Source organism: Trichomonas vaginalis, chromosome V, assembly GCF_026262505.1.
Source record: "Trichomonas vaginalis G3 chromosome V, whole genome shotgun sequence".
In the NCBI taxonomy this organism is placed as follows: Eukaryota; Parabasalia; order Trichomonadida; family Trichomonadidae; genus Trichomonas; species Trichomonas vaginalis.
In genome coordinates, this window is record NC_067207.1 from 34,439,324 (window position 1) to 34,465,753 (window position 26,430).

The 26,430-nt window shown below is 30.5% G+C and overlaps 10 protein-coding genes and 1 pseudogene across 11 annotated transcripts, besides 2 other annotated features; 8 read left to right on the plus strand and 3 right to left on the minus strand.

Moving 5' to 3' along the window:
- Positions 1–138: 138 nt before the first annotated feature.
- TVAGG3_0455680 (spectrin binding) lies at positions 139–2,902 on the plus strand (the record flags this gene model as incomplete). The annotated part of the gene is made up of 1 exon (XM_001304206.1): positions 142–2,460. One exon carries the CDS (start codon positions 142–144, stop codon positions 2,458–2,460), a length of 2,319 nt encoding a protein of 772 aa, XP_001304207.1.
- Positions 2,903–3,990: 1,088 nt separating this feature from the next.
- On the plus strand, positions 3,991–4,410 carry TVAGG3_0455690 (uncharacterized protein; the record flags this gene model as incomplete). Its single annotated transcript, XM_001304207.1, has 1 exon — positions 3,991–4,410. One exon carries the CDS (start codon positions 3,991–3,993, stop codon positions 4,408–4,410), a length of 420 nt encoding a protein of 139 aa, XP_001304208.1.
- Positions 4,411–4,537: 127 nt separating this feature from the next.
- TVAGG3_0455700 (ubiquitin-like family) lies at positions 4,538–5,269 on the minus strand (the record flags this gene model as incomplete). Its single annotated transcript, XM_001304208.1, has 1 exon — positions 4,538–5,269. One exon carries the CDS (start codon positions 5,267–5,269, stop codon positions 4,538–4,540), a length of 732 nt encoding a protein of 243 aa, XP_001304209.1.
- A 607-nt stretch (positions 5,270–5,876) lies between these two features.
- Positions 5,877–6,797: a mobile genetic element.
- A 317-nt stretch (positions 6,798–7,114) lies between these two features.
- On the plus strand, positions 7,115–9,122 carry TVAGG3_0455720 (U2 small nuclear ribonucleoprotein A' family; the record flags this gene model as incomplete). The annotated part of the gene is made up of 1 exon (XM_001304209.2): positions 7,115–8,620. One exon carries the CDS (start codon positions 7,115–7,117, stop codon positions 8,618–8,620), a length of 1,506 nt encoding a protein of 501 aa, XP_001304210.1.
- Positions 9,123–9,207: 85 nt separating this feature from the next.
- On the minus strand, positions 9,208–10,284 carry TVAGG3_0455730 (BAR/IMD domain-like family; the record flags this gene model as incomplete). Its single annotated transcript, XM_001304210.2, has 1 exon — positions 9,519–10,265. One exon carries the CDS (start codon positions 10,263–10,265, stop codon positions 9,519–9,521), a length of 747 nt encoding a protein of 248 aa, XP_001304211.1.
- A 5,013-nt stretch (positions 10,285–15,297) lies between these two features.
- TVAGG3_0455740 (protein domain specific binding) lies at positions 15,298–16,100 on the plus strand (the record flags this gene model as incomplete). Its single annotated transcript, XM_001304211.2, has 1 exon — positions 15,305–16,021. The coding sequence occupies one exon, from the start codon at positions 15,305–15,307 to the stop codon at positions 16,019–16,021; it is 717 nt and encodes a 238-aa protein (XP_001304212.1).
- A 175-nt stretch (positions 16,101–16,275) lies between these two features.
- On the plus strand, positions 16,276–17,857 carry TVAGG3_0455750 (uncharacterized protein; the record flags this gene model as incomplete). The annotated part of the gene is made up of 1 exon (XM_001304212.1): positions 16,276–17,658. The coding sequence occupies one exon, from the start codon at positions 16,276–16,278 to the stop codon at positions 17,656–17,658; it is 1,383 nt and encodes a 460-aa protein (XP_001304213.1).
- A 14-nt stretch (positions 17,858–17,871) lies between these two features.
- Positions 17,872–18,432, minus strand: TVAGG3_0455760 (RNA polymerase II transcription regulator recruiting protein; the record flags this gene model as incomplete). Its single annotated transcript, XM_001304213.1, has 1 exon — positions 17,872–18,432. One exon carries the CDS (start codon positions 18,430–18,432, stop codon positions 17,872–17,874), a length of 561 nt encoding a protein of 186 aa, XP_001304214.1.
- Positions 18,433–20,860: 2,428 nt separating this feature from the next.
- On the plus strand, positions 20,861–21,328 carry TVAGG3_0455780 (uncharacterized protein; the record flags this gene model as incomplete). The annotated part of the gene is made up of 1 exon (XM_001304214.1): positions 20,861–21,328. One exon carries the CDS (start codon positions 20,861–20,863, stop codon positions 21,326–21,328), a length of 468 nt encoding a protein of 155 aa, XP_001304215.1.
- Positions 20,861–21,328: a mobile genetic element.
- A 2,776-nt stretch (positions 21,329–24,104) lies between these two features.
- TVAGG3_0455790 (protein of unknown function, DUF4106 family) lies at positions 24,105–24,742 on the plus strand (the record flags this gene model as incomplete). The annotated part of the gene is made up of 1 exon (XM_051234824.1): positions 24,105–24,742. A coding segment is annotated over one exon (638 nt), but the record flags the coding sequence as incomplete, so codon positions are not given.
- A 764-nt stretch (positions 24,743–25,506) lies between these two features.
- Positions 25,507–26,366, plus strand: TVAGG3_0455800 (annotated as a pseudogene). The gene has a single exon. A coding segment is annotated over exon 1 (860 nt).
- The last annotated feature ends 64 nt before the right edge of the window (positions 26,367–26,430 follow it).

Here is a 26,430-nt window from a genome sequence, read left to right on the forward strand (position 1 = left end):
TTAAAAGGTCTCTTGATCCCAAAATGATAGATTGGTATTTTTCGTCTCAAAAGAAATATAATACTGATGAAAATTACCAAAAATACAGATCTGATTTTTTTTTTACACAAGTGAACTTCACTTTAAATTAATTAATTTCAGATGGATTTTATTACAAGCACATATTCATTTACTCATACTTTCAGAAGATTAAATGATGGTCCATTCAGTCAAGAAGATTCCAATGCAATATATCGCTGTATTGTTGAGGATAATGCAGATGAATTAGCATCAATTGTTTCAAACTATCAAAATGCCAGTATTCCTCTTCGCACTCCCACAGATTACAAGTACCCTGCTATAATATCTAGTAGCCCATATGCTATTCATATTGCGGCATTTATGGGTGCCGAAAACTGCTATGATTGTCTCATTAATATGAATGTCGATGAGGAAGTTTGCGATTCCTGTGGTCGAAATGTCCGTCATTTTGCTGCAGCTGGCGGGAAGATGTCAATCTTACGTAAATTCTCAAATTTTCAAGTTACAAAAGAACCTACTCCATTAAGAAGATATCCCTATTCATACGAACTTGATCCTATGATATATGCAATTGCATTTGGAAATCTTGATTGCATTAAGTACATGTGGTCCAAAGGCATTGATTTCTCAAGTGAGAACAGTCCTTATATTCATGCTGCATGTGCATCTGGCTCCATAGAAATTGTCAAATTTATTTATGATCAGTGTCCAAACTTTTTCCAAATTGTTGTACAATTCATCAATGATAAAAATGGTTTAATGTACGCTGCTTCCAGTGGCTCAGTTGACATTGTCAAATTTCTCATTAATTTGGATGTTAATCTCAACGAGATTGCGTCAAATGGCTACACTGCTATTGTTATTGCTGCCAGAGTTGGATCTCTCTCTTGTGTTCAAGCCCTTATTGAAGCCGGTGCCTCTTTCAACATTCGTAACAGGAAGTACAACTGCTTTGTCGAAGCTGCGACTCAAGGTCACTTAGACATTGTCAAGTACTTGATTGACCAAGGAGTCAACATCAATCTCAATACGAGCGATAACTACGACGCAATCACTTGTGCTGTTGAAGCCGGTAGAGTTTCAGTTATCAAATATCTGCTGATGAAAGGAGCATCATTCACTCCATATAAGGATACAATGGCAAAAACAACTCCAGAAGTATATGAACTTGTGAAGAACGAAATGGGCATAAAGGCGAAAACTGTTTCTATATTAGAGGCTGCTATTGGAATACATAATGTGAAGCTCATCAAACACTTATTAGAAAATTATGTAACGTTGAAAGACCTCTCCAAAGATAAAATTCAAGAGATATTTAATATACAGCATTATTACTTCAGAGGAAGATTTAACCATCATGATATTTTCAAGGAAGTCTGCAGAACAAAAGGCTTTTTATCAGCGAAATCTGATGAAAAGAATAATCCGATCAAATACTGTACGAACGAAAAGCAGCTAACAACCCTTCTCGAATTGGGATTCAAGCTTTCTCAGCAGGCCATCATTGATGGAAAGATGATTGAAAATTCTATCACTAAGTACAGAAATTACAAAATTGTTAAAACACTACTTGATTTTGTTGATGATGTAGAATCACTAGATCAAAGCGCGATCCTAAATGAACTCATTTCAAGATACAATCAAATTGATGATGAATTCAAGAAAATGAATGAGTATATTATTAATAAGTTCAGAAACCATATCAAAAATTTCAAATTGGTAAGCAATCAATTGTTTAGATATCCATATTTTGAGGTAATTTACGATGCCATGAATGAAAGCGATAGACAAAACATATTCTCATTGACAAACAAAAGTCTCTCTTATGATTGCCTCAGCAATTACGAGTATATGCTCAATAACGGATTTGATGCGACAGAAACAGATGAAGAGGGAAACTGCATTCTTCACTATCTACATCATGCGAAGTTTAATTTGGTGGAAGAATGTAAGAAGGTCATTGACTTGTTCATTGCACATGGATGTGATATCAATCAAAAGAACTTAGAAGGATTAAGTCCCATACAACTTGTAAAGGATATAAATGTGTTGCAAGCTTTGCTTGAATATGGAGCAGATCCAAATTCTGAAGATTCAAATGGTGTCATAGTTTTGCATAGAAAATGCGGATTTGATAGAGCTAAAATTAATTTTCACAATGTAATCTTTGGCCGTTTTAATAGAACAAATCTGTATGCTGTGAAACTTCTGCTAGATTATGGAGCAGATTTGGATAAAAAGACAAAGCTTAAAGAACCTCCATTGTACTTTTGTATCCAAAATTCCCCGGAAATCGCACTTTACCTCATTCAGCATGGAGCTAAGGTGAGTGAGTTCCCTGGCGGAAGTGCGATTTGTCTAGCACGGGCAAGAGAAATTGATAGCTCTCACCCTGATACTTTGAAAGATTTAATAGATGTCATTACTTCTAAACTTTAAATTTTTATTATTTTGATAATTTCTACCCTTTTTTATATCATAAAATATCTAAACCTATGGGTTTCGATCTCAAATGGAAGCTAAAATAGTTTAGTGAATCATTTAGTTGGAGAAATAAATGGATTAAAAGGGTTCTCTTTATTGGAATGTTTAATAAATTTATTACAACATCTAAAAAACTTATAGGAAAATTCTTATATCAATTTATTCTAAAATGAAATTGTGCATATAATGAATATTTCAATATCAAAAGGATGCAAGTCTTCCGCCGTGAGAAAAGGTAATTTATGAGTATCGAGCCTTATAATATTTTACAGATTTGGAAGTGAATTTTGTACATTTACAATAATGTATATATCAATTATATAATACAAATTATTCCAAAAAAAAAAAAATTGTTGAAAATCAAAGATTGAGATATTACATTAAAATTCATTTCAACTGATTCTACTGGCATATCTCATTAGATGAAATGGATCTGTTGCGAAAATAAATTTTTGAAATCAAAAAAAAAAGTACAGTTAGAAATCATCAAATTATTTAATAAAAAACATTTAACACTATGTTTGTAGTTAATTGTATTATCTTCAAAAATCAAATGTGTACGCAATCATTCAAAATCAGAATATTTTCTATATGAATTTTCAATTTTGAATAAAAAGAGAATTTGAGGTAATTAATATAAATAATAAAGGATTGATAAGATTATGTCAAGATAAAAATTGAAAAGAAAAAATCATATCTGGATTGAAATATTAAACCTATGGTAAGGATCATAATTTATTTTAAAAAAAAGCTAAATTTTGAATACATTTTTTTGAATGATCAAAATTCAATGGATTTTTTTTAATGGGAAAAAAAAGTTCTTGAAAGAAAAACTAGGATAATATATTTTATACATAAATGTATATGGGAAAAATTATTGTCATGATATGATTATTTTGTCGGTCAATATTTTGAATGATTTAATTTTTGCATTCAAAATTTTTCAATTTTTTATTTTTGATCTCAATTCTACATTTGTAAAAAATATTTTAAGGACCCAAATTTGTATCTCTGAATACTAAATATTATTACGATGTTTAATTTTTTAAATCGAAAAAAAACTGTAGCCTGTATTAAAAAAATTATTATGCAAATATCTTTTTTCATTCTTATGAATGGGAGTGATTGTAATTCTTTTTAATCAGCCAAATATTTTCAAAGAGAGTATTCAAAAGAGATAAATTTTATCTCATTGTGATGAAAGCTTATATTGTACGCTTCAAGCAGATATTCAACTTTTATGTACTATTTGATGAACCTAAAACAGTAGCCCAAGTTAAAGAAGAACTCTCTAATCAAATTGATGAACCTGCGTTCAACATGAACATCATTTTTAATGGGAAAATACTAAATGATGAGGTGGATCTTCATTCGTACAGAATTTATCATTCAAGTGTCCTTTATTTGCATATATCTCACTATGAAAACTTTGTTCTCAACGATTCTAAAATGATTTTGAATGATACAAGTTCATATTTTCAGAATATGGATGCTTTATCAGATAATGTTCGACTTAATACAGTTCGAGAAATGAAGCGTAACTTAAATTCCAATATAATCAAAGCGATGATCAAAGTTTTTCCCGATGCTCAAAGTATGATCGATGATTTTCTAGAAGCTGTTCAAATCATTGAATATAATAATGATCTTGCTTATTTACGAAACTTTGCACTAATTCATGATACCTCATTTTTAAATTATGAGAAACCAGCAACAGATTTCAAGCAATGTGTTTCAATATGTTGTTCTTCAGTGTCATTATATGGACATAATGATGAAAATTTCAAACATGAATCCGATTCTGAAGATGAAGATGAAATTATAGATGAACCCCTCAATCTGGAATACGAAAGGTCTTTGAATTCATCACCTTTGGTTAATATTTTTTATGATATTGTTTTTTAAGTAAAATAATACCATGATATTTTTTTGAAAAAAAAATTTAAATTCCGGAATTAACTGAACGTATTCTCCTCAGAATCAACTAATTTGTTTTAAAATCATAAAATATAAACTGCATGAATAAAATGTTTTATTTAGAACAATAAATAGAAAAATTGTTATCTGAAATATAAGGTACTGGAAGAGGGTCAGTACTTATTTTTGGAGTATAGTTTGTATATGTAATACGAAATTCTTCTGAAATGCACTCGCAATCACTTCCAAAGTCTTCGTATTGCAGTGAATCATCTGTTAGGAAATCGCTAATAGATATGGTTTCTGATTCAGTAGAATGAAGTGTGTATGAATCATCAAAATCTGAATTTAAAAAAGTATCATCTTGAATTTTTGCAATTGTGCGTACAAGAGATGGATTCATAGGGAGTTCAATATTGTTAAGGTACTGATCTATTTGCGAAAACATGGTTTGAAGTTCTGGGATAAGTTTGAGAAGTGGTGCAATCATAGGAGAATCCATTGAATTTCTAATAGTATCTATTGCATCTGTGATCATTTCAGGAGGCATTGAATGTATATTCATAAATATTGAAAATATTTCTGTTATAAGTTTTCGCGGGGTACGAATAATGAGATCTTGATTTTTTGAAATATAAAGATGTAGAATTGAGCCATTCTTGCATCCAATATCAGAAAGATAGATATTGTCTTCTACAATACTACCATTATAGATTAATACCATCTTTGTTGATAAAACCTGAGTTTGTTGAAAGATTTCTTCCTTAACATCACTCGCAGTTAGAGAGTGGTTAAAAGCAACATAGAAATCAAATCCGTGTTGCATGCGAACTATGTATGCGTTCATGTTTGAGAAGAAGTGTTAACAACAAAAATTTGAAAACCTATTCAGAATTATTGAATGGAAATTCGTATTGTATGTATTTGATATGTAAATATATTTTAGCATAATAATAATTCGACAACACGAAATTGTAAAAATTTGAATCGAAAAATTCAGGAACGTAAAAAACGTGCTTTTTGGAAAAAAAGATGTATCTAAATAATGAATATTTTTTATGTCGTTTGGAAATTTTGAAATGAATTGCCTATTCAAAAGTAAATTGTTGAGACTTTGAATTGATTTTACAATACCTCTGAAAGAAATTTTGTTAGTATAAATTCTCATAATAAGGAAATAAAACAACGAATTTCAGTTAAGTAATTGAAAATATTATCAATTTTTGTGAAACTCTAACAAAAGTTGGAAATTTTGAATTTTTGCTTCTTCCCAAACATATGCTACTGGATATAAAATTAAAGTAAATTTATTCGATTAAATCAGAAAAATATATGTTTTCCCTAACTGAATTATAATTCTAATGAATTCTAATAAGAATAGGCATATGTTCTGGTTAGTTCAAAAGCATATGTCAATCATGTTCCTTTTTTTTTGAAATTATTTCATTAAAATAAAAGGTGACCAAACTATTTTTTGAAAGTCCGCCATAACTTTAATGGTACTATTTCAGCGTGTACAATGAATACAAAAATTCTAAGAGTGCCACATAAAATAGTACTTTAGACTTGAGTTAATGCTACCAAGCAAATGTTAAAAAGATGACTTTAGTGTTTTGATAATCAAAGATTAAAATCATTATTGTCTAAATCAATAATCATAACGACAGAAGTTAATGTTTTTTCATCAGTGCTTTAAATCCACTTTTAAAAGTATACCTCAAAAATCAAAATATCAAAAAAAATTGGCCGATAGGTTTGGCTTTAATTTTTGTCTGCTTTTATGATTTGATATGGATGTTATAATTTTAAAAGTTGAGCCAAATTCACCAATAGATTTTTGAGATTTGCAAATACTCAATAATTTTCAGCGTGTTATCTTTTATTAAAAGAACTATTTGGTTTCAGTATCATATAAATTGATATTTACTTTCTATTTGAACCTTCATTTAGCTAATGATTTAATAATACAGATTTCATCTAGTCCTTATAAGAGAATTTTGAATTTGTTATAATAAAAAAACAAACAGATATAGCTTACACTTCTATAATAAAGATACCTTTTATAGAAATCAGTATGAAATGTGTTTTGGCTTATTGGAAGCATATCAGACATAATCGCCATAATCAAAAATCTATATACCCAATAAGTAATAAATTTGTCGATATAGATTTTCCATAAAATTAGTTTTTAGTCTGATCTTAAAATAAATTTAATTTTTTATAAAAAAAATCACATTTATAAGTACTTTTTTAGTAGCTCGAAATCCTGTTGGTGGATTTGGGGCGTACTTCAAAATTAGCTTTTCTTCTACATATGCAAGCTATATTTTAAATATGGGGCAAATCGGATCGGCGAAAGGAGTTTAGTTACCTTTTTAAAATATAATTTGATTGAAATTGATAATGTGATACCTTTACCTCATGATTACCAGCTTTAAAAACAAAATCAAAATAGAAAATACTTTGAATGTATCAAATCACTTGCTCTCTGGATAAAAATTTGAAGCCAGATAACTTTAGATATATTAATTTATAAATGTGCATTAATATACTGAGAACTAAAAAAAATCGATCAAATTCTTGAAATATTCCCTTCAGTATATATAATTTTTGAAATATTCCTATAGAATTAGAGAAACCGGATCGAACCATTTGTCAATGAATAGTGAATGTTTATTTTTTTTTTTAATCAATGAAATTGAGTAAAAGTCCCCTTTTATTATCAGAACCTCTTTGCTTGAGAGCAACAGGAGCTGGGATAGAAGAAATAGACCTGTTAGGTTCAGACAAAATTAATTCTTTAGCTTTATACATTTCATCAAATAAGATTAAAACAATTGAAAACATAGTTCAATTCAAACATTTGCAAACATTTCTTGCAGAAAACAATTTGATACAATATCTCGAAGATTTAAAACCATTATCAGAATTGCATAATCTTAAAATTATTAGACTTGAAGGAAATCCTCTTATGGATACTCCATATTGGGCATTTTACCTTATATATATTTGCCCATCACTTGTATCCATCAATGGGGAAAAAATTTCTAGCATATTAGGAAATTATTCTTTAAAAGATATTAAAAATCATTTTTTGAACGAAGAGATAAAAATGGACTTCATATCTCAACTTCTATTTCTATCTCAACTTATACAATCAGGAAAATACCCACTCAAAAGTCCTTATTCTACAGAATTTAATAAGCTAATGCCAAAAGAAAGATTATATCATTTATACAGAGAAATACGTAGCAATGGTCCAAGTCATTCGCTGAGGTCCTATAGAAAATATATAAATCAATTAGCGCTAAAGCGAGCAGAGCAGCTAATTGATATGGCTGAAGAAAATGGTCTTCCTGGAGATCTATTGCAAGAGCTTTCAGCATGTACTGCTGATTGTTCAAAATTTTTATCAATTCTGAAAAATTTCTTAGCTCCTCAAGGAGATGATGTTGACATTAAGAAAGCATCTTCTGTTAGTTCCTTCAAGCTTGGAAACACTGCTGTGTCCGTATTAAGCATGATGAGATTTAAATCTCCTGAAGACAATGATAAATCGTCCAGACGAAGTTATATTTCTGGTTCTCCGGCCAAAAGGTATGATACTGGCAAAAATAACTCAAACTCAGATATCAATAAACAAATCCAAACAGAAAATAGTAGTACACCGCTCATTAACAAGCAACCTAGTATCACTGTAACTGAAAGTACTAATAATCCTACCGAAAATCTCGAGGATGAGAAATCTGAACTACAAACAAAAGATCTAGAAATCAATTCTAAGAACGACATTAAAAGTTCAGATGTAAATGACCATAGTAGTGCAAGTACAAACAAAATTGAAAATGAAGATGCTATTATTGAAGTAAGTTCACTTAATTTAACGCCTTCCACTTACATAAGGCCAATTCTTAACGAAAGAACTTTATTCAATGCTTGGGCAGCATGGAAATCGAAAGTTAAATCCAGAGCAAAAGTAGATGCAACACAAATGATAGAAAATCCAAACTCGATTTCGAAAGAGTTCTCTTCAATAGAGAATCAATTAGATGTAAGAGATGGGGTAGCATACTTGATGAGAAAACATGCCTTGATGATGGATATAGAACGAAATACTGCAATAAACCAAGCGATGCATTTGAGAAAAAAGCGGTTTTCAAACGAAATGGAGATAAGATCTCCTAAGCATTTGTATTAGAATACATTATCATTGCTATACTTGTGAACATTTTGATTGTTTTAAGATTTATAAAAGACATTTTTATTATTTTGAAGAAAAAATCTGTATACTGTTGAATGTATTTTAATGTGTATTTGATATTTCTTCTGTATGAATGCTGAAGGAGCCTTTGATACAAATGAATCTTGAATAAGTTGACTTGAAAGAGGAATTAAGGGATATTGATATGATTACAGAAATGTAATTTTGATCTATAGTATCTGTACGCATGCATGGAGCCTTTATATCAATTAATGGCGGAACAATCAAATAGGATGTGTTGCTTTGCAAATATTTTGAGGTCAGAATCTCAGAGAACAAGTTAAAATGAAGTTCCATGAGATTTTGAAAATCTAAAAAAATCGCAAATCAACTAATATGAACCGAAATATCAGCAAACTTCAATTGAAAATTTAAAATTCGAATTTTTTTTTAGAAAATAATCTTTTTGAATAAGAAAATTATTGATTTTTAAACAATCAATTGGTATTTAGATAAAATAAATCAGCAAAATGAAATATAATTTAAATTTAAAAATATTTCCCTCATTGAAATTAATAATTAGTTTGAATTCATTTTTTTAAAAAATATATTTACATTACCAAAAGTTTTACAATGTAAATATTGTTACACAATGGGGGTCGTAGTGATTTTTCAGATTTTCTTAACGTGCAAGAATGAAATCAAATGTCGATGCATTATATGAATTTAAATGATATAGAAAGAATTTGGTTCTTTTTTTTTAAAGAACCATCTATAGTCAATAAGAAATCAACCATGATCTTATTGTACCAAACTATAGTCAATAAGCAGAGTATCAAACTTCAAAGCTAAAAAAAAATCCAATTACTAAAATAATATTCAATATCAATCAATTTTATTGAGCTGGAGCAGCTGGTGGGACTGTGACAGATGGATACTTGCCCTTTGAAGCTTCCCAGTTGTAAGCTGGCTTTTCGATGATAGCCTTATGTTGTTCGCTTGTAAGCTCACAGATGTAGAATTGATAAACTTCAAAGATCTGATCAATCTTCTGCTGGCAATCTGCAAAGTATGCGTTAGCAACATTCATGAACTCCTGTTGTTGTGTCTGGTAGCTGGCAGAGTATTGATCAACTTCTTTCTGCTTATCAGCAACCTTCTTATCCTTGCCCTTTGTTTGAGCCTTAGCAAGTGACTTCTTAGCATCCTCAAGAAGAATGTAGTCCTTCTTACGGGCATCAAAGGCTATTCTAACCTTATGAAGTTCTGTCTTGAGAGCAAGAGCAAGGTTCTCAATTTGTTGCTTAGCATATTCATCATTGAAAGCTTTAGCATTGTTGAAAACAGCCTCAGATGATTGGAAGCAAGCAGAGACTTCATTGTACTTTGGACTCTCATTTGTATAAAGTTGGAAAAGATTTCCATGAGCAGAGTGCTGATATGTAGCAAATTCGTAGTATGTTCTCTTGAGCTTCTGAACATTTGTGATAAGTTCATCGAGATTCTTGTTTTGAGCTTCAACTCTCTGCCAGATCTTTTTGGTTTCTGGATCTTCTTCAATCTTAGAATGTCCGGTAGTTTCCTGAACAGAATGAGCAGCAAGCTTCATCTGAACCTTAGCTTTGTTGAGGAAGTTCTTCATAACAAAAAGAAAAATGAAATTCACCTCACTTTGCTGGAAATCTCAAATTTTGTGAAAGTGGTTTCAGAGAAAACATATCGTCTTTTTATGAAACACTATTCAAATATTTTATATCTGTCTCTGCGAATTCATCTATGATTTCATACTGAGTACGAAAACAATAAATCCGAATTATTTTACATCGTTGAACAATATAAAATGGAAAATACTGTAAATTTTGTATAATGAATAATTTATCGAAAAAATATACCCAAAATTTTGAAAGCTTCATAAATTCTCAAAATTTAACAACCCTCATAAAAGATGACATAATTTATATAAATATACTAATATAAAATTTCGTGATAGTTTTATTTCTGAGTGATAAAATTCACCTCATTTCAATGGATGGCCGGGTACAAATATGAAGAATAATTAGTTCACAATCGAAAATTCAATTCCTTGTGAGCATATTAGCAAGTCAAATCAATAATTAGAGCGCAAAAGTTCATATTTTTTAGAGATCATTGCTTTAATCTACATTTACTGACCAACATTTAAATATTTGATCTTTAATTCTTATTTTATATGATTTTCCTTAGTTAATTAACAATTGCTTTTAATGATTTCTACCCTATATTTCCAACTCTTGGAAAATTTTCATGACCCCCTACCCAGGGTCCTAAAATGGGTATTTTCCTCACACAGACACCGTGGTTTTTTGAGCCGGGAAATAAATAGCGCAGACAGTTTCTACATATAGAGACATGCTTATACTTAGAGTTTGACGGGAATCTAAAGTGATTTTTTTCTGCATCGCGAAATCTAATGCAATCTCAAAATCATGAAGAAACTGCGAATCGGAGCGCAATTTTTTAATATGTTAATATATAAAGGTACCCCTACTACTGCAAATGCTTCAAATGAAAATCTAAGAAATCAGATTAATTTGATCACATTAGTATAGTATTGGTCAAACCAAAAACTCATATGTTGATATATAGCCTATAGATATTCATATTATCTACTTTTCATTGAATTACATAAGATTTAATAATCTCATAAATATTCTTTTTAATTTTCCGAATTCCGTATGCATTTAGATTGCCCATACCTGTATATAATAATTCTAGAATGGTTTGGTTAGATATTAAGTTTTTTAGATTAATATTTTAACATTTTGATAAAACAAGCATTTGTTCCATTTTAGAATCGCCATTGAACTCTAGTTTGACTAACATGATGTTGTATGATCAAATAAATTCTAACTTCATGAGATAAATTTTGAAATTAGAAAATGCGATATCTGACTCAAATATTTATCTGAACACATTTAACATTCAATGATAAACTAAAGTACTATACAGCAGATTCGATTTGGCTTATATTTTATATAATCAACAAATAATCCTATAAAATTGTGCTATTCACGTTGCTCAAAGATGTATTGAACATTCCCTACTTGTGTATTGATAAAATTAGATATAGATTCTAATGTAAATCGATATTTTGAAAATTCATATATATTTTGTCTTGGTTTGGCATTTGATCGTGTTGAAACCGGAATTGCAATATATATCATCTAAATATATAACTATCAAAATATGAGCTATAGATTTTTAAATTATTCTCCTGAATATGAGTGACTAACATAATTATATTGAATTGAGTAGTAAGAATCATAAATATTAGAATCTGACGATAATTTATTATAACTTTATATAGGAACAAGATTATAAATGATGATGAAAATAAAGATTAAATTTAAATCTGAAAATTTGAAAACATTAAGTGTATATGATAGCATTACAAAATTAAATTTTATGTGGAAGAGGAAATAGAGGAATTAGAAGTATTATGAGAAAATAATAAGATATAAAAACAAGATTCTATTAAATGAGTTAATTTATAGAAAGGAATAACAGTGTGAATGTAGTAAATGAATGTTTTCATGATGTATTATTGAAATCTTAAGTTTTGTTAAGAAGATAATAAGGGAATCAAATTTTGTATTAGGAAGTTTGACCGACAAGAGTGTATTGTGCACTCTTGTCGGTCTGCATGTCTCATTCCGGGAGACATTGTCACTGCATGTCTCCCAGAATGAGACAATCTTCCGCATTCATAACTTGAATGCGGAAGTTTGACCGACAAGAGTGTATTGTGCACTCTTGTCGATCTAAATGTATCTTACAATCAAAGACACTTTCATACAATCTTTTCGAAGTTAAAAAAAATTTAATTATTTCTTTCTTATTTAGTTATGAACCTGAAGAGAAATTTTAAGGAAAATATTAAGTTGTGCAATTTGCATCTATCTCTTTATGTGATGCATATTTTCACGATCTGACAGCAGAAATCGAATCAGCGGAGCCAGAAGAATCAGATTACGTGTGGAAAATAGGTTTTGAACGCTTAGATAGGACTAAAATGAGACTTTATGAGATGTGTTGTATAATTATAGTTTTTGCGATAATGTGTCATGAGATCAGAATATGAAGAGAGTAAATATGTATTATTGTCACAGGTTTATATGTGGGGATAGCTCGATAGAGTCTCTAAAAGAGATTAGTACGTGAGTAAGGCGATTTAATAAACAAAAGAAAGAAATAATTAAATTTTTTTTTAACTTCGAAAAGATTGTATGAAAGTGTCTTTGATTGTAAGATACATTTAGATCGACAAGAGTGTATTGTGCACTCTTGTCGGTCGAAGTTTTGCAATCGCGTTGTGATTGCAAAAGATTGTGCTATTCCTGCATATTTCCTACGAGCCTGCTTCATAAAATTGAATCCTTCTATCCAATTTAAATGCGATTTCGCTAATCTTTCATCTAAAATCACTAATCAGAAGCATATTGCAAGTTAACTTGAACCGGCATGTTCCTCCTATCCTGTCTCCCAGGTGTATCTGTCAGGCAAAGTTCACAAGGAGGAGAGCTTTGCGCACAATCAGACATAAGATTGCGGCAGAGGAACCGGGCAGAGAGCAGCTTGAAGCGGTAAGCTGTTTTCAAGTCTTTAGTTAACAAACTTTAACAAAAGACATCTAAAAAATTTGAAATAATTGCAAAATAATGCCGTCAGGTAATGCGCACCTAAGGGAGGTGTTTTGCGGGAGCTGGGGGTATCTTGGTGAGTACTCAGGAGGCCAAGAAGGGCACCCCAACCGACATTTTGCTGACGCATTGTGTAAGCAACCATTCTGATAACCGCTCAAACCGTCGGGACAAAATAATTTATGAAATTATAAGTCATCTTTCTAATACATATTTTTGGAAGGGCATAAGATACGCCAACTTAAATATATTATTAAATATGAGAAAATCACTCAACAAAAAAACAATTCTTTCAAAAAGTTTAAAATTTATCTTTCTAATACATACTTTTGGAAGGGCGTGAGATACGCCAACTTAAATATATTATTAAATATGAGAAAATCGCTCAACAAAAAAACAATTCTTTCAAAAAGTTTGACATTGATCTTTCTAATACATATCCTATGGAAGGAGTTTACATTCACAAAATAAAAACCAGTTCAAAATCTTATTACTCCTTGAATTAAAATCATTTAATTTCAAATCCATTCCAAATCCTTAAATCTGTATTAAAATCATTTTGCCAACAACCAACACAATACAAATTACATTTCCATATATCTTCTTGTCCATTTTAATTTTTTATCTCATTTTATTTAATTTTATTTAAAGCATATAGACATCGAGATCCTTTACACATAGTTATATAAAAGTCAAATACATAATAAATTCTTAATTCTAGAGATATCTCAAAATCTCGATTTTTTAATTTAAAATACCTTTCATTTTTCACAGTACTATCACAACAAACAAGCCATTTACTAATTAACACATATAAGAAAAATATCAAATTACAAAACAACTTTCAATATCATTCGCATCGAATTCTATTTTTTCATAATTATCAACTACATATTATTATATAATATATGTCGGCGCATATTCCACTCTATACAAGTGTCAGACACACTCACACAAAGCTGTGAGATTCACACCTCTATCAGTAGGACTTCTCAAATCAAGAACACATATGTTTCACTATCGCACATCTGTGTAGGATCTAATTAACCCTTTGGACTGGTACTTCAAAATTTGATAATTTGATAATTTCATGTGATATCATCATTTGCCTTTAAAACAACTGTGCGTTAAACTAGACACGTTTCTCTATCATAATGCAAAATATCAAAGTTTGGGAGACTCCCAAAGTGTCTGAAACTGATCATAAGGGTGAAAAACCGTTTTCCAGAAGTTGGGAACGTAGGGTATCTCGATTTTCAGATGCTTTCAGGATACTTAATACAGTCTAGATATATCCTATAGTTATGATAAGCTATTTGAGCTATTACGTATTTTTTAAATTAGTTCAATATCAATATAAAAAAGTTTTTAATTCTATATTTGTCTAAGGTTAAATATTAGAATACCAGCTTTTCAATGATGATATGAATGCTGATAACAAAATTTCTTGGGACATTGAGGTCAGGAAAAATTGCTTGACATTATACCAATCTAATATTAAATTCGTTTCCTGAATATCCTCGTTTGAAGTAATTTGAAAATATAAGAACAAAATCAAAAATATGAAGTAATATGATATTTTTGTCGAAAAATACATGTATTGAAATCAAATAATATCAATATATATTGCTATATTGAATAGTGAGTATTGAATGAGGTCATTAGCATACTGAATCATATTTTGTAAAGTTCATGGCCAAGTGAAGCGATATAAAAATGAAAAGCTAAAATAATTTTAAACGACTACTTTTTGGGTCCATGAATATTACGAATGGATGTATATTAACTATGTCATAAATCAATATTTTGCATCGGAAATATGAAATAACAATGAAATCCACAATTCATGATTATTCAACATTTAGACCTCGCAAAGATGGTAATCAAGATTAAAATCGGTGTCACTTTAGAAATCAACAAAGTATCTGTCGAAAAGTAAGTATTTCGTTTATAGTAATTTGTGAAGTGTACCAGTCCGGACCGGTACGGCCATTTGTCGTACATGTCTAGCGAACGCGAACTCAAGTTCTTCATGGCCCGCGTTGCCGACCAGGCCGAGCGCCATCAGGACGTCATCACATACATCAAGGAAATCATTGATCTCGATGCAAAACTCTCCTTAGACGAGCGTAATTTATTATCTGTTGCTTACAAGGCACTCACCGGCAACCGCCGTACTGCCCTCCGTAGTGTCAACGCCTTCCTTGAAGACCCATCAATCCAGGGTGCCAAGGAGCGTGAGAACCGCCTTATTGAACTTCGCAATTCACTTGTCAAAGAGCTTGATAACTATTGCAACGAAATCGTTCAACTTGTCGATGAGAAGCTTCTTCCAGCTGCCGATGATGCAGTTTCTAAAGTTTTCTACTGGAAGCTCAAGGCAGATTACTTCCGCTATTCTGTTGAATTCAAGGATGAAGCCGCACGTGCACAAGGCTCTGAAGCTGCCAAGAAATCATACGAGGAGGCTATGAACCTCGCTAAGGATCTCTCCAAGGCCAACCCACAGTATCTCGGCCTTGCTCTTAACTATTCTGTCTTCCTTTATGAAATCATCGGCCAGAAGAATGAGGCTATTGAACTTGCTGACAAGTCATTCAAGGAGGCTGTCGGCCTTATCGACAAGCTTGAAGAAGATGAGTACAGTGAGGCTACACTTATCCTTCAGCTTCTTAAGGATAACGTCCAGCTTTGGACCGATGATCAGAACGCCGAGTAAATTTTTAACTTGCTACTAATTTCTTATTCCAAAATATTAAATATCAATTTTTTTGCATATTTTAAATTGAGAAATGTTTTCTTTCAATGCGGAATAACTCTTGATTCTTATATTAAAGACTCAAGCAAAGAACAAAATTTAGATGTAAAGATTCTGCTTACAATCCGAATTTACAACTAAATTTATATACAAAGACGTAAATTATTCATTTTATAAGAAATTAAAAAATTTCGAAAAAAAAATTCACAAAATTTATGAGTGAGATTACAATTAATCAAACAAATGCAGTTTCAATGGTTGAAGAATGCGCCAAATGCATGCAGTTAGAAATGTGGCCACAGTTTAAAAGCCTATTTAGACAGTTGAATCAGTATTATATTACAAATTATAAAAATAAGACTGAAGAAGATAACTTTTCAAGAATTTGGATAGCTCTAAAATCACTTTCTATCGATAACATCTTGAATAAAGTTCAGGATTGTGCAGAATTTGATGATTATATGAATTATCTTAAGCAAATTTCCGATTTAATTGATGATCCTGAGCATTTATGGGAAATTTTGCATACAGAAATACATACCATATTCAAAGCAACTCCTAAACAAGCAAAAATCATCGCATCTACATTGTTTACTCCAATTCAATTATTTTATTATAGTCTTTCTCCTTTTCTTGATTCAGAATTATGCGATCTCACAAACATTACAACAGAAGATGCTGCAATTGACAGATTCTATGCTCTAGTTGGATTTGTTCGATCTTGTGGAATAACGAACAAAGATAAAGTCCCCGAGAAATACTCTCAATATATTGGGAAATTACTTCAAATATATGTTTCATTACCAGAATTCTCTCCACGGAAATTTGTATGGCTTGTTGAAAATATTAATTCTCATTTATTTTTGAAAATAGAAGTTTTACAAGAGTTATGCTCATCAGCAATTGAAACATTTGCTAAAAAGGATATGCAAGTTCTTGAAAAAATTAAGTATTTAGGAATTTTCTCAACTTCACCAGTCATGAACAAAATGCCAGTTCTTCACAAACACCTCACAGATACATTTAGTCAGACAGTTGATTTCTACAGATTTTTCATAGATAAGTATATAGTACCTGGATATGCTGATTTGAAGTGGGACGGTAAAGAAACAGGCCTTCCATCAGATCCAGTCAGGTGCTGGGCTATGTATATTAACAATGTTCTGACTAGTTCCAAGGACTGTCCTGTCAAGAGGAGATCAATTGAGGTAGTTATCGACCTCTCGCTCAAGTTTGCTACCGACTACTACGGCGAGATCCAGCCAAATCTGGAGAAGTCCCATGATGTACGTAGAGATATATTTTTCATTGTTAAAAATTTGTTGAGTTGGAAATTAAACTTGCTTCCAACTACATACCACAGCATTTGGATGCTACTACTTATAGCTGCAATTCTTGGTGCAGAACAGACAATTATTGTTAACCAACCGCAACCAACTCCTTCGGAAACATCAATACTTCTTGGATTGGAAATAGATGATAAGTACTGCGATTTCATAGATTATAAGCAGGCGTTTTCTGTGCTACTTGGAAAATTTGAGGCAGAAAAAGATTCAATTCCGGGAATGATTCAATATTTACGAGAAAACTTTAAATAAAATGTTTGTTTGACATAATAATATGAGATAACTGCTTAATTTATTATTTTTTCAATAGATATTTTTTTGAAAAAAATTCTTTCTTTACAAATGAACTAATTTTTGTGCATGGAAACATAAAACATACGAATGTCAATATAAAATGCATGTTTAATTAAAAAAAAATTACATGATAATTTCTTATTTCATGGTATAAGACTATTAATCATTATATCATTGTGTGCATGAACCAACATATGACATGATAAATCTGTCATCGTTGAGAATATGCTCATAGTCCATTATTGTGAACAAAGCATCAAACAAATGAGGTTGTTTTTCACATGAAACAGCGGAACCGAGACTCTCTTTAGAACAAGAATCATTTTCCAATTCTTCAGATTCACTCAATTTCTTAGCAATTCGAAACTTTTTATTTTGTTTTCTTATGAGAGTTTGCCATCGGTTTCTGATCATGTTTCCTGTTCTTCCCTTGAAACATCTTGCAATTGCGTTCCATTTATTTTCATGTATGTCAAATTGCTTGAGAATCATTTCATCTTCTTCAGGAGTGAAATCTTTGTGATTAATCTTTGGACACAAATAGTTTTGATATCTCTCTCTGCATTGTCTTGGAGTTCTTGTTTGCATAATGTTTGAAATTTCTCTCCAATTTGGAGATCTTCCTGCTTCCTGAACCAATTTAAGCAATTTACGATCTTCTCTAGGAGTAAATTTTGATCTTGACCCTGCATCATCATAGGGCGTATGACCATTTGGAAGCAGTCTATCCATTATAATAAAATGGACGATTTATCCAAATTAAGAGGCAACCAAATATAATTGAGGGAACATTTGTTGATTTTTGTGAAATCCTTTGAATTGTAGTAAAATTTTGAATACTTGAATACTTATTGAATCTATATTAATATATTATATTATATAAATATATATAGAGTATAAATATAATAAAATTAGGTTTTGAATGGAAAATTATCATTTTTGCGAAATAATATTATAATATCAGTTTACAATATTTTTAGAAAATTACGTTTTATTCTTAAAAAATTGAATATAAGTATTAAAAATGTATAAAATAGTACAGCTTTAGTGATGGGAAAAATACCGATATTTATTCAAAATTATACTTTTTATAATCAAAGTTTTCCTGTTTTGTTACAAACCGTCATTCCTTATCAAAAAATAAAATTAATATCGGTTTTTCAGAAAATTGTTTACTGGATAACATCACATTTCTATTGGCCATTCTGTAACTTACAAATGTTCATTTTCACTGAAGACTAGGTTCTCTATAATATATCTAATTTTAAATAAACGTTACGCCCTTAATTAACAAAAAGTGAAATTTCCGATAAATTGATTAATTGTAACAAGCAAAACAGCTTGACGAATGATGAAATTGGTCAGCCAACAAACTTTCACTCAAATATTTTCAGTTTTGAAAGCTTTTGAATTGCAGATTTTATTTTGAATTTATGTTTTTCTTCTTTGTAAAGCATGCATGAGATTGATGGATGAGACAAGTTCCGATGACTTTCGAAAAATCTAAAATTCCAACAATTTATAGAATCAATATCAAGTTTATTAACAAATATATTTAAATGAATTTCCCTTTCAGACATGTCTTAGTGAGACCATAAATTGCAGAGTATATTAAAAATTAAACATTTCCAATGATAATATTTTGTATTTCATTTATACTCCCATTAATAATTTGCTTTAACTAAGCTAATATAATCAGAGAATCTAAAACATTATTGAAATTGACCTTTAAAAAAAAAAAAATTGTGGATGTAAATTGTATCAAAGGAAAATATATTCATACACCAAATTTGAGATACACAAGAGTTTTCAATACCTATCTATAATTCTATCGAATTATTTAGCAAAATTATTGTTCACTGAGGGTTAAACCACCTCCAACCTACTTATTTTTAATATTCTATTATACTATTTAACAAATGCTAAACATCCAATTTGAACAAATCAAATCCATGTGAATCGGCCTATCTTACAATATCTCAAAAGCTTATCATTATAAATTTATGTTTTATTTAAATAATACAATTTAATACTAATTTAAATCCAATTCACTTGAAAATATTGCATCAAATCCTATATTCAGATGTTGACGTTAAAATTCACAATAATTTTGTTGTACAAATAAGCATTTACGTAATGAAAATTGATTATGATAACTTATGGAGTCCAGAAGTACCTAATGAAACGGGATTCAAATTAGGAATATTTTCAGAAGTTTAAATCTATTTAAAAAACTGCTGGAAATAATAATAATCTAAATAATACTTAATAAATACATGTGATGAATCGATTTCTTTGACAAAATAACTTTAACTGCTATAGACACGCAAATTGAACACAATTCTATGGTTGAAAAACTCATCAGTAAATTCTCTCATTGAATATTAGTAAAAATAAAGTTATGTAATACTATTTTACTGTTTGATATATATGGGCAACAAAACCTATCAAAAAAATTCAAAAGAATATTGAAAATAATTAATTTATGAATTATAATATTATACATGATTTTTGAAATAATCACACTTCAAAATTGTTGTTTTTAATTCCTTTCAATTTTTGAAGGCAAACTCATACGAATTTCTGAGAACCTATCGAAAAGGATTTGGGTCTGATTATATTGACATTGCATAAATTATTGAACTAATATATAATCTCACATTAAAAACTGTACATTAATTGGCTGGACATTGAAAAAATTCAATGAATTCAATTTTGAAAAATTCTTTCATAAAATAAATCCAAGAAACTTAAAATAATAATACATTTCAGTATTCTAAAGAAAAGTAATTTTAATAACCCAGACAAAATGGGGTATTATTATTGTCGTCTGGCGGTTTTAGACGACAATGCGAATTTTCAAATAATAGGATTTTTAGCCAGATAAAGAGCTACTCCATATATCATGCGTGTTTGCATACTATATACATAGATGGAATTGATGTTCTTCCTTTATTTAGGTACCGAAACATGCTTGAAAAATCTATTTTTTAGACGACAATGATAATTTTGTCACTTTTCCAGACGACAATAATAATTTGTCACCTTTTTAGACGACAATAATAATTTTGTCACTTTTTCCAGACGACAATAAAACATCCTCAGACAAAATAGCCTTCTCAATTTATATATACTTTTAAAAAGATTGTCAACATCTTTAATGATGAACAAATACGAGAGAGACATTCTTATGACAAGAAAAACAAGGAAGTATAAAGAGTTCACAAAGAACATTGAAGATAGAAAACTTACAATGGAAAGGATGCAAATTCTTGGAATTAAACTTGATTATGTAACTGCTTTCATCGATAGGGAATATGGATGGCATGTAACATTTGCACATCTTCTCCAACTAGCGGAGGTACTTCATAAAAAGCTAGATATCCAGCTTGACCGCCTTGCAAAGCGAAATCGAAGTGCATTACTATGCTGGTACACAGAAACCTGGGATTTGATACAGCCAAAGCTGGTATCTATGAGGAAGAGATCAAATAGAAGAAGGAAATCAATAAAACAAGAAGTCTCATCACCCAGAAATAATCAAATATGCAACGCTCGCGAAGATGGAGTAGAGGCAATCAAATTAGTCGATCCTTCAAATATAAATTCACTTCTTAATAGACATTAGATTCCTCCTTTATTAAGAATTTTCAGAAAAAAATGGAAATAGCTTTCAAATTATATTTATCATATTTGTTCTTCATTATCACATACTTATGAGTAAATTTAAATATGTTTTTGCAATAAACAATCGCTAAGTAATAAAAAAATTGAAAAAATGTAATTTGATGACAAAAATATTGGAACAACTCTATTATTTATGGTGTAGATATATTGTAATACCAGTTTCTATTTTCATTTTACCTGTTAAATATTCAAAATTTTATTTTTGAAAGGAAAATCAATCATCTTTTACAGTTGAACCTTGAAAAACATATTTTTATAATGGAAAATATATTTGAATCCGTCTATTATTCTGGTACAGAACAAAAGATATTTCGAGATCCAAAGAATTGTGATTTTTTTTTTCTGATTTTAATATCTTCCAATATTTTGAATTGATTCGTATTAACAAATCGACATCACGTTTTTAGATAATTTTTTTGATTGTAAATTTGATGTTTTTTAAAAATTATTGATATTTATTTAACAATAGGCTACCTTGACTGCACAAATGATGAATATTAAAACCATCATGTTTAAATCATGTTTTGTAGAAAATTCAACTCACAAATTAAATTTCCAAAAGAAATTGTGAGAATTAATATTTTGAGACTATTCTGAAATTGAATGTTTATTCAATCATTTAAAATTTTATTATATTAATTTAAAGTCATAAAGCATAAATGCAATAAATTTTATCTTTGTACATTGAAAAATATTAATTATTTTTTCTGAATTACGTTCGTTAAAAGCAACTAACGGCTTTTATTTTTTCTTTTTCCTATTTCTGCACTTGTAATAAGATAAATATAGAGAATAATATATTCATTTTGCTTTATTCATAAAAATCATTTTTTATGAGTTTTTCTTGTTGTTTCAAGGATCATTATTGGTCCTATATTGCTGATTTATAAATACTATGCATTAAATAATATTATGCGCCTGTGGATTCAAAATCAGAGTACAAAGTATTCTATTTGAAAGGCTGAAGATTGAAATGGTATGTTAATTCAAGATATTTGAATAAATAACACCAAAATCCCCAATATTTACACTCACAAATTGCTTTCAAATCACTTGAGAAGTTGAAAGTATAGAAACTATTTGAAAGATTTATTCAATGCTCACAAAAATCACATGAACGCTTATTGAATAATCAATAGAACTTTCGAAAATATGGACTTTATCTAACAAAACGAATCGAGGTCCATGTATTTTTTACATATAAAGAATCAAAGTTCAAGATTAACAAGCTTATTGATTTCAAAATTCAATCACTACAGGCGGATACTTAATAAAAAAAAAAAAAAAAAAAAAAAAAAAAAAGGAAGTGGGGCTTCCAGGCACTTCGTGCCTTCTAGCCCTGAGGATGTTTTGTCAAGACTTCTTCATCGTAAATGTTTTGTCAAGACTTCTTCGTAAATGTTTTGTCAAGACTTCTTCGTAAATGTTTTGTCAAGACTTCTTCGTAAATGTTTTGTCAAGACTTCTTCGTAAATGTTTTGTCAAGACTTCTTCGTAAAATCAGACAAAAATAATGTTTATGTTAGAATGTTAGATCTAACACGTTTTCTAACATGTTTTCTAACATCGTAGAAAACTCATGATTTCATCGTAAATGTTTTGTCAAGACTTCTTCGTAAATGTTTTGTCAAGACTTCTTCGTAAATGTTTTGTCAAGACTTCTTCGTAAATGTTTTGTCAAGACTTCTTCATCGTAAATGTTTTGTCAAGACTTCTTCGTAAATGTTTTGTCAAGACTTCTTCGTAAATGTTTTGTCATGATTTCATCGTAAATGTTTTGTCAAGACTTCTTCTTCGTAAATGTTTTGTCAAGACTTCTTCGTAAAATCAGACAAAAATAATGTTTATGTTAGAATGTTAGATCTAACACGTTTTCTAACATGTTTTCTAACATCGTAGAAAACTCATGATTTCATCGTAAATGTTTTGTCAAGACTTCTTCGTAAATGTTTTGTCAAGACTTCTTCATCGTAAATGTTTTGTCAAGACTTCTTCGTAAAATCAGACAAAAATAATGTTTATGTTAGAATGTTAGATCTAACACGTTTTCTAACATGTTTTCTAACCTCATGAATTTTCATGAACTTTCTTTACAAAGTCTTTACGATGAAGAACTTTACAAAGTCTCAACAAAACATTGACAAGAAAGTTCATGAGAAAGACTTTACAAAGTCTTTACGATGAAGAACTTTACGAAGAAATCTCAACAAAGTCTTTACGAAGAAGTCTTGACAAAACATTTACGATGAAATCATGAGTTTTCTACGATGTTAGAAAACATGTTAGAAAACATGTTAGATCTAACATTCTAACATAAAATATATTTTTATTGAATTCCGTATGAAATTTCATGAGTTTTGTATGTTTTAGACCATGTTAGAAAACATGTTAGAAAACATGTTAGATCTAACATTCTAACATAAACATTATTTTTATTGAATTCCGTATGAAATTTCATGAATTTTGTATGTTTTAGACCATGTTAGAAAACATGTTAGAAAACATGTTAGATCTAACATTCTAACATAAAATATATTTTTGGGTCATTTACACTCATTACGATGAAGAAGTCTTAACAAAGTCTTTATGAAGAAATCTCAACAAAGTCTTTATGAAGAAGTCTTGACAAAGTCTTTACGAAGAAGTCTTGACAAAGTCTTTACTGAAAAAGTGTCATATAAACATCTGTCAAAAGCCGCTTTTTAACTTCACTTAAAATGCCACGTAAGCTACGTAAGAATATACGTAAGAGGAAGAGAGCATTGAAACATCCAATAGTAAAACTAACACCACAACAACAGTTGCAACAACAAATGCTGAATGACCCCACTATGTTGCAACAAATGTCAAGCAATCCTATGCTTTTAAACCGAGTTGTTGGTGCACAGAGTGGAGGTTTAAGAGCGGCACTTTTAGCGAAAATGGCAGGCTATGGTGGAGCTGCAGACGGAACAGCCTATAACCCTCAAAGTCAAATGAATTTGAGTTCACTCAAAAATCAAATATCAGATGTCAAAAAGTCAAACATAGACATACAGAAGCAAATAAGTGAAAACGAAAAGAAACTAGAATATGACAGACACACAAAGAAACTCAATGAGTTAAACGTAGAGAAAAAGAAGAAAGAAGAACAACTGAAAGAACTAAGTACAGAGGAATATGCGAAAAAAGTGTCAGAAAAAGCAACAGAAGTAGCAAAAATGGAACAAGATGTCATAAATTTGAAAAACCATACTACTCAATATAAAATACTGAAAGATGAAGAGATAAAACAAAAAGCCCTGAAGACATATATGGATAGCGATGAGTATAAAAAAGAAGTTGAAGCAAATGTAAAGGCAGAAAAACTTTTACAGTTGCAAAACCAAACCGTACAGTATGAAAACTTAGCACAAGAAAGTAAAAATAACGACGCAGCCATGCAAAAGGCAATGAAAAGCGCAGAATATATAAAAGCTAACAATGACTGGTTAGATGCCCAAGCCAACGCCAAGCCAAGCAGCCCATTATTAGGGTCAATAAGGACAAAAATACAAGCGGATGAAGACAGTTCAAATGAAGCTTTAACAAATGCTGACTTTAAGAACGCCTTCGAAGCTCTTCATAGTAAGGTGAAACAAGTGAACGACTTCTCATCTGGAAAGAAACTGAAGTCTGAAGGTTTCGACAAAGAGTTAAAAGAAGTAGCACAAAATATGACGAAAATAAAGATGCAGCAACGAGACAGGCAGTTCAAAGTGCCTATGACGCCGTTAGAGCAACTGTTGTGAAAAGTCAAGAAAAAGAGTTACAACAGACCAAAACAGACCTAGTAAATGCTTTCTTAAGAACGAAAAGTCAGGTAGGACATTACGCTGCAGATGGAACATATGTGCCAGCTGGTGGAATTTATATACCACCAAACCTCCAAGAGAAGCACCTGCACCAGGACTACCTAACACATTTACATCGTCACATGGACACAGACACAGGCATGCACCAAAACCAACACAACAACCAAACAACAACACAACAACCAGCACAACAACCAACAGTTCAAAACCCTGCACAACAACCACCTCACAACCAGAGCAAGGACATAAAAGAAGTAGAGAACAAGGAAACCAAGAATTCTTAAAAATGCTTAAAGAAGAGTGTGGTTTCCCAGATACTGTTGACTTTAGTGACAGATATAAAGAAGCTATTGGAAAGTTCAAGGATGGAAATACTGACCCGAACCTATTTAGCTTTATGGCTCAGCACCAAAACGGATATAATCTCAAACCTGGAAAATACAAGCTCGCTAAGGGATATGATTTAATAGCATATCATCCAAATGACATGGATGAATTTACTCCGAGATATTTGATGTCAGAGCTAAATGACAATTCAACTTTCGTCATGAAACGCGTAAAAAATAGAGACGGAACGAAAGAACAAAAGCTTATGAATGCGGATGACGTAGATAGGGAAATTGTTAAAAACGGTCTCGGAATATATGAAATGCCAGCAGATGAGGTACAAGAAACTCCACAGGAAGAAATAGTTCAGATACAACCAGACATGGAAGAAATAGTTCAGCAACAACAGCTAGAAGAGCCTGAAGGAAACGAACAAGTCCTTCCTTTGGAAACTAACCTCACAGAACTAGATGAAGATTTGGAACAGCCGAAAAATCTTGACCCTCAACAAGAGTATGCGGAGAATATGGAATATTTCCAAGAGTCTAAAAAAAATTCGGCTGACATAGTAGAAGAATATCGAAAAATGTTTGCCGACATACAAAAGACTCCAACACCAGATGAAAATATTCAGCATAGAATGAAAGTACTGAAAGAAAATGTACACAAATACAACAACCCTTTTTACTTACGAGCATTTAACGTTCAATCTTCGGAAACTCGGTGAAGATAAAAGGTTAAATTTCAAGAAAACATATAGAAATGAAACATTGTTTAAAGTTCATTCAGAACCTAACCAAGATGGAAACAAACCTACTTTTGTTTCTGCAGACGATGGAACTACAATGAGATGGGGTCATAAAGCTAATCCAGATAGGTGGTT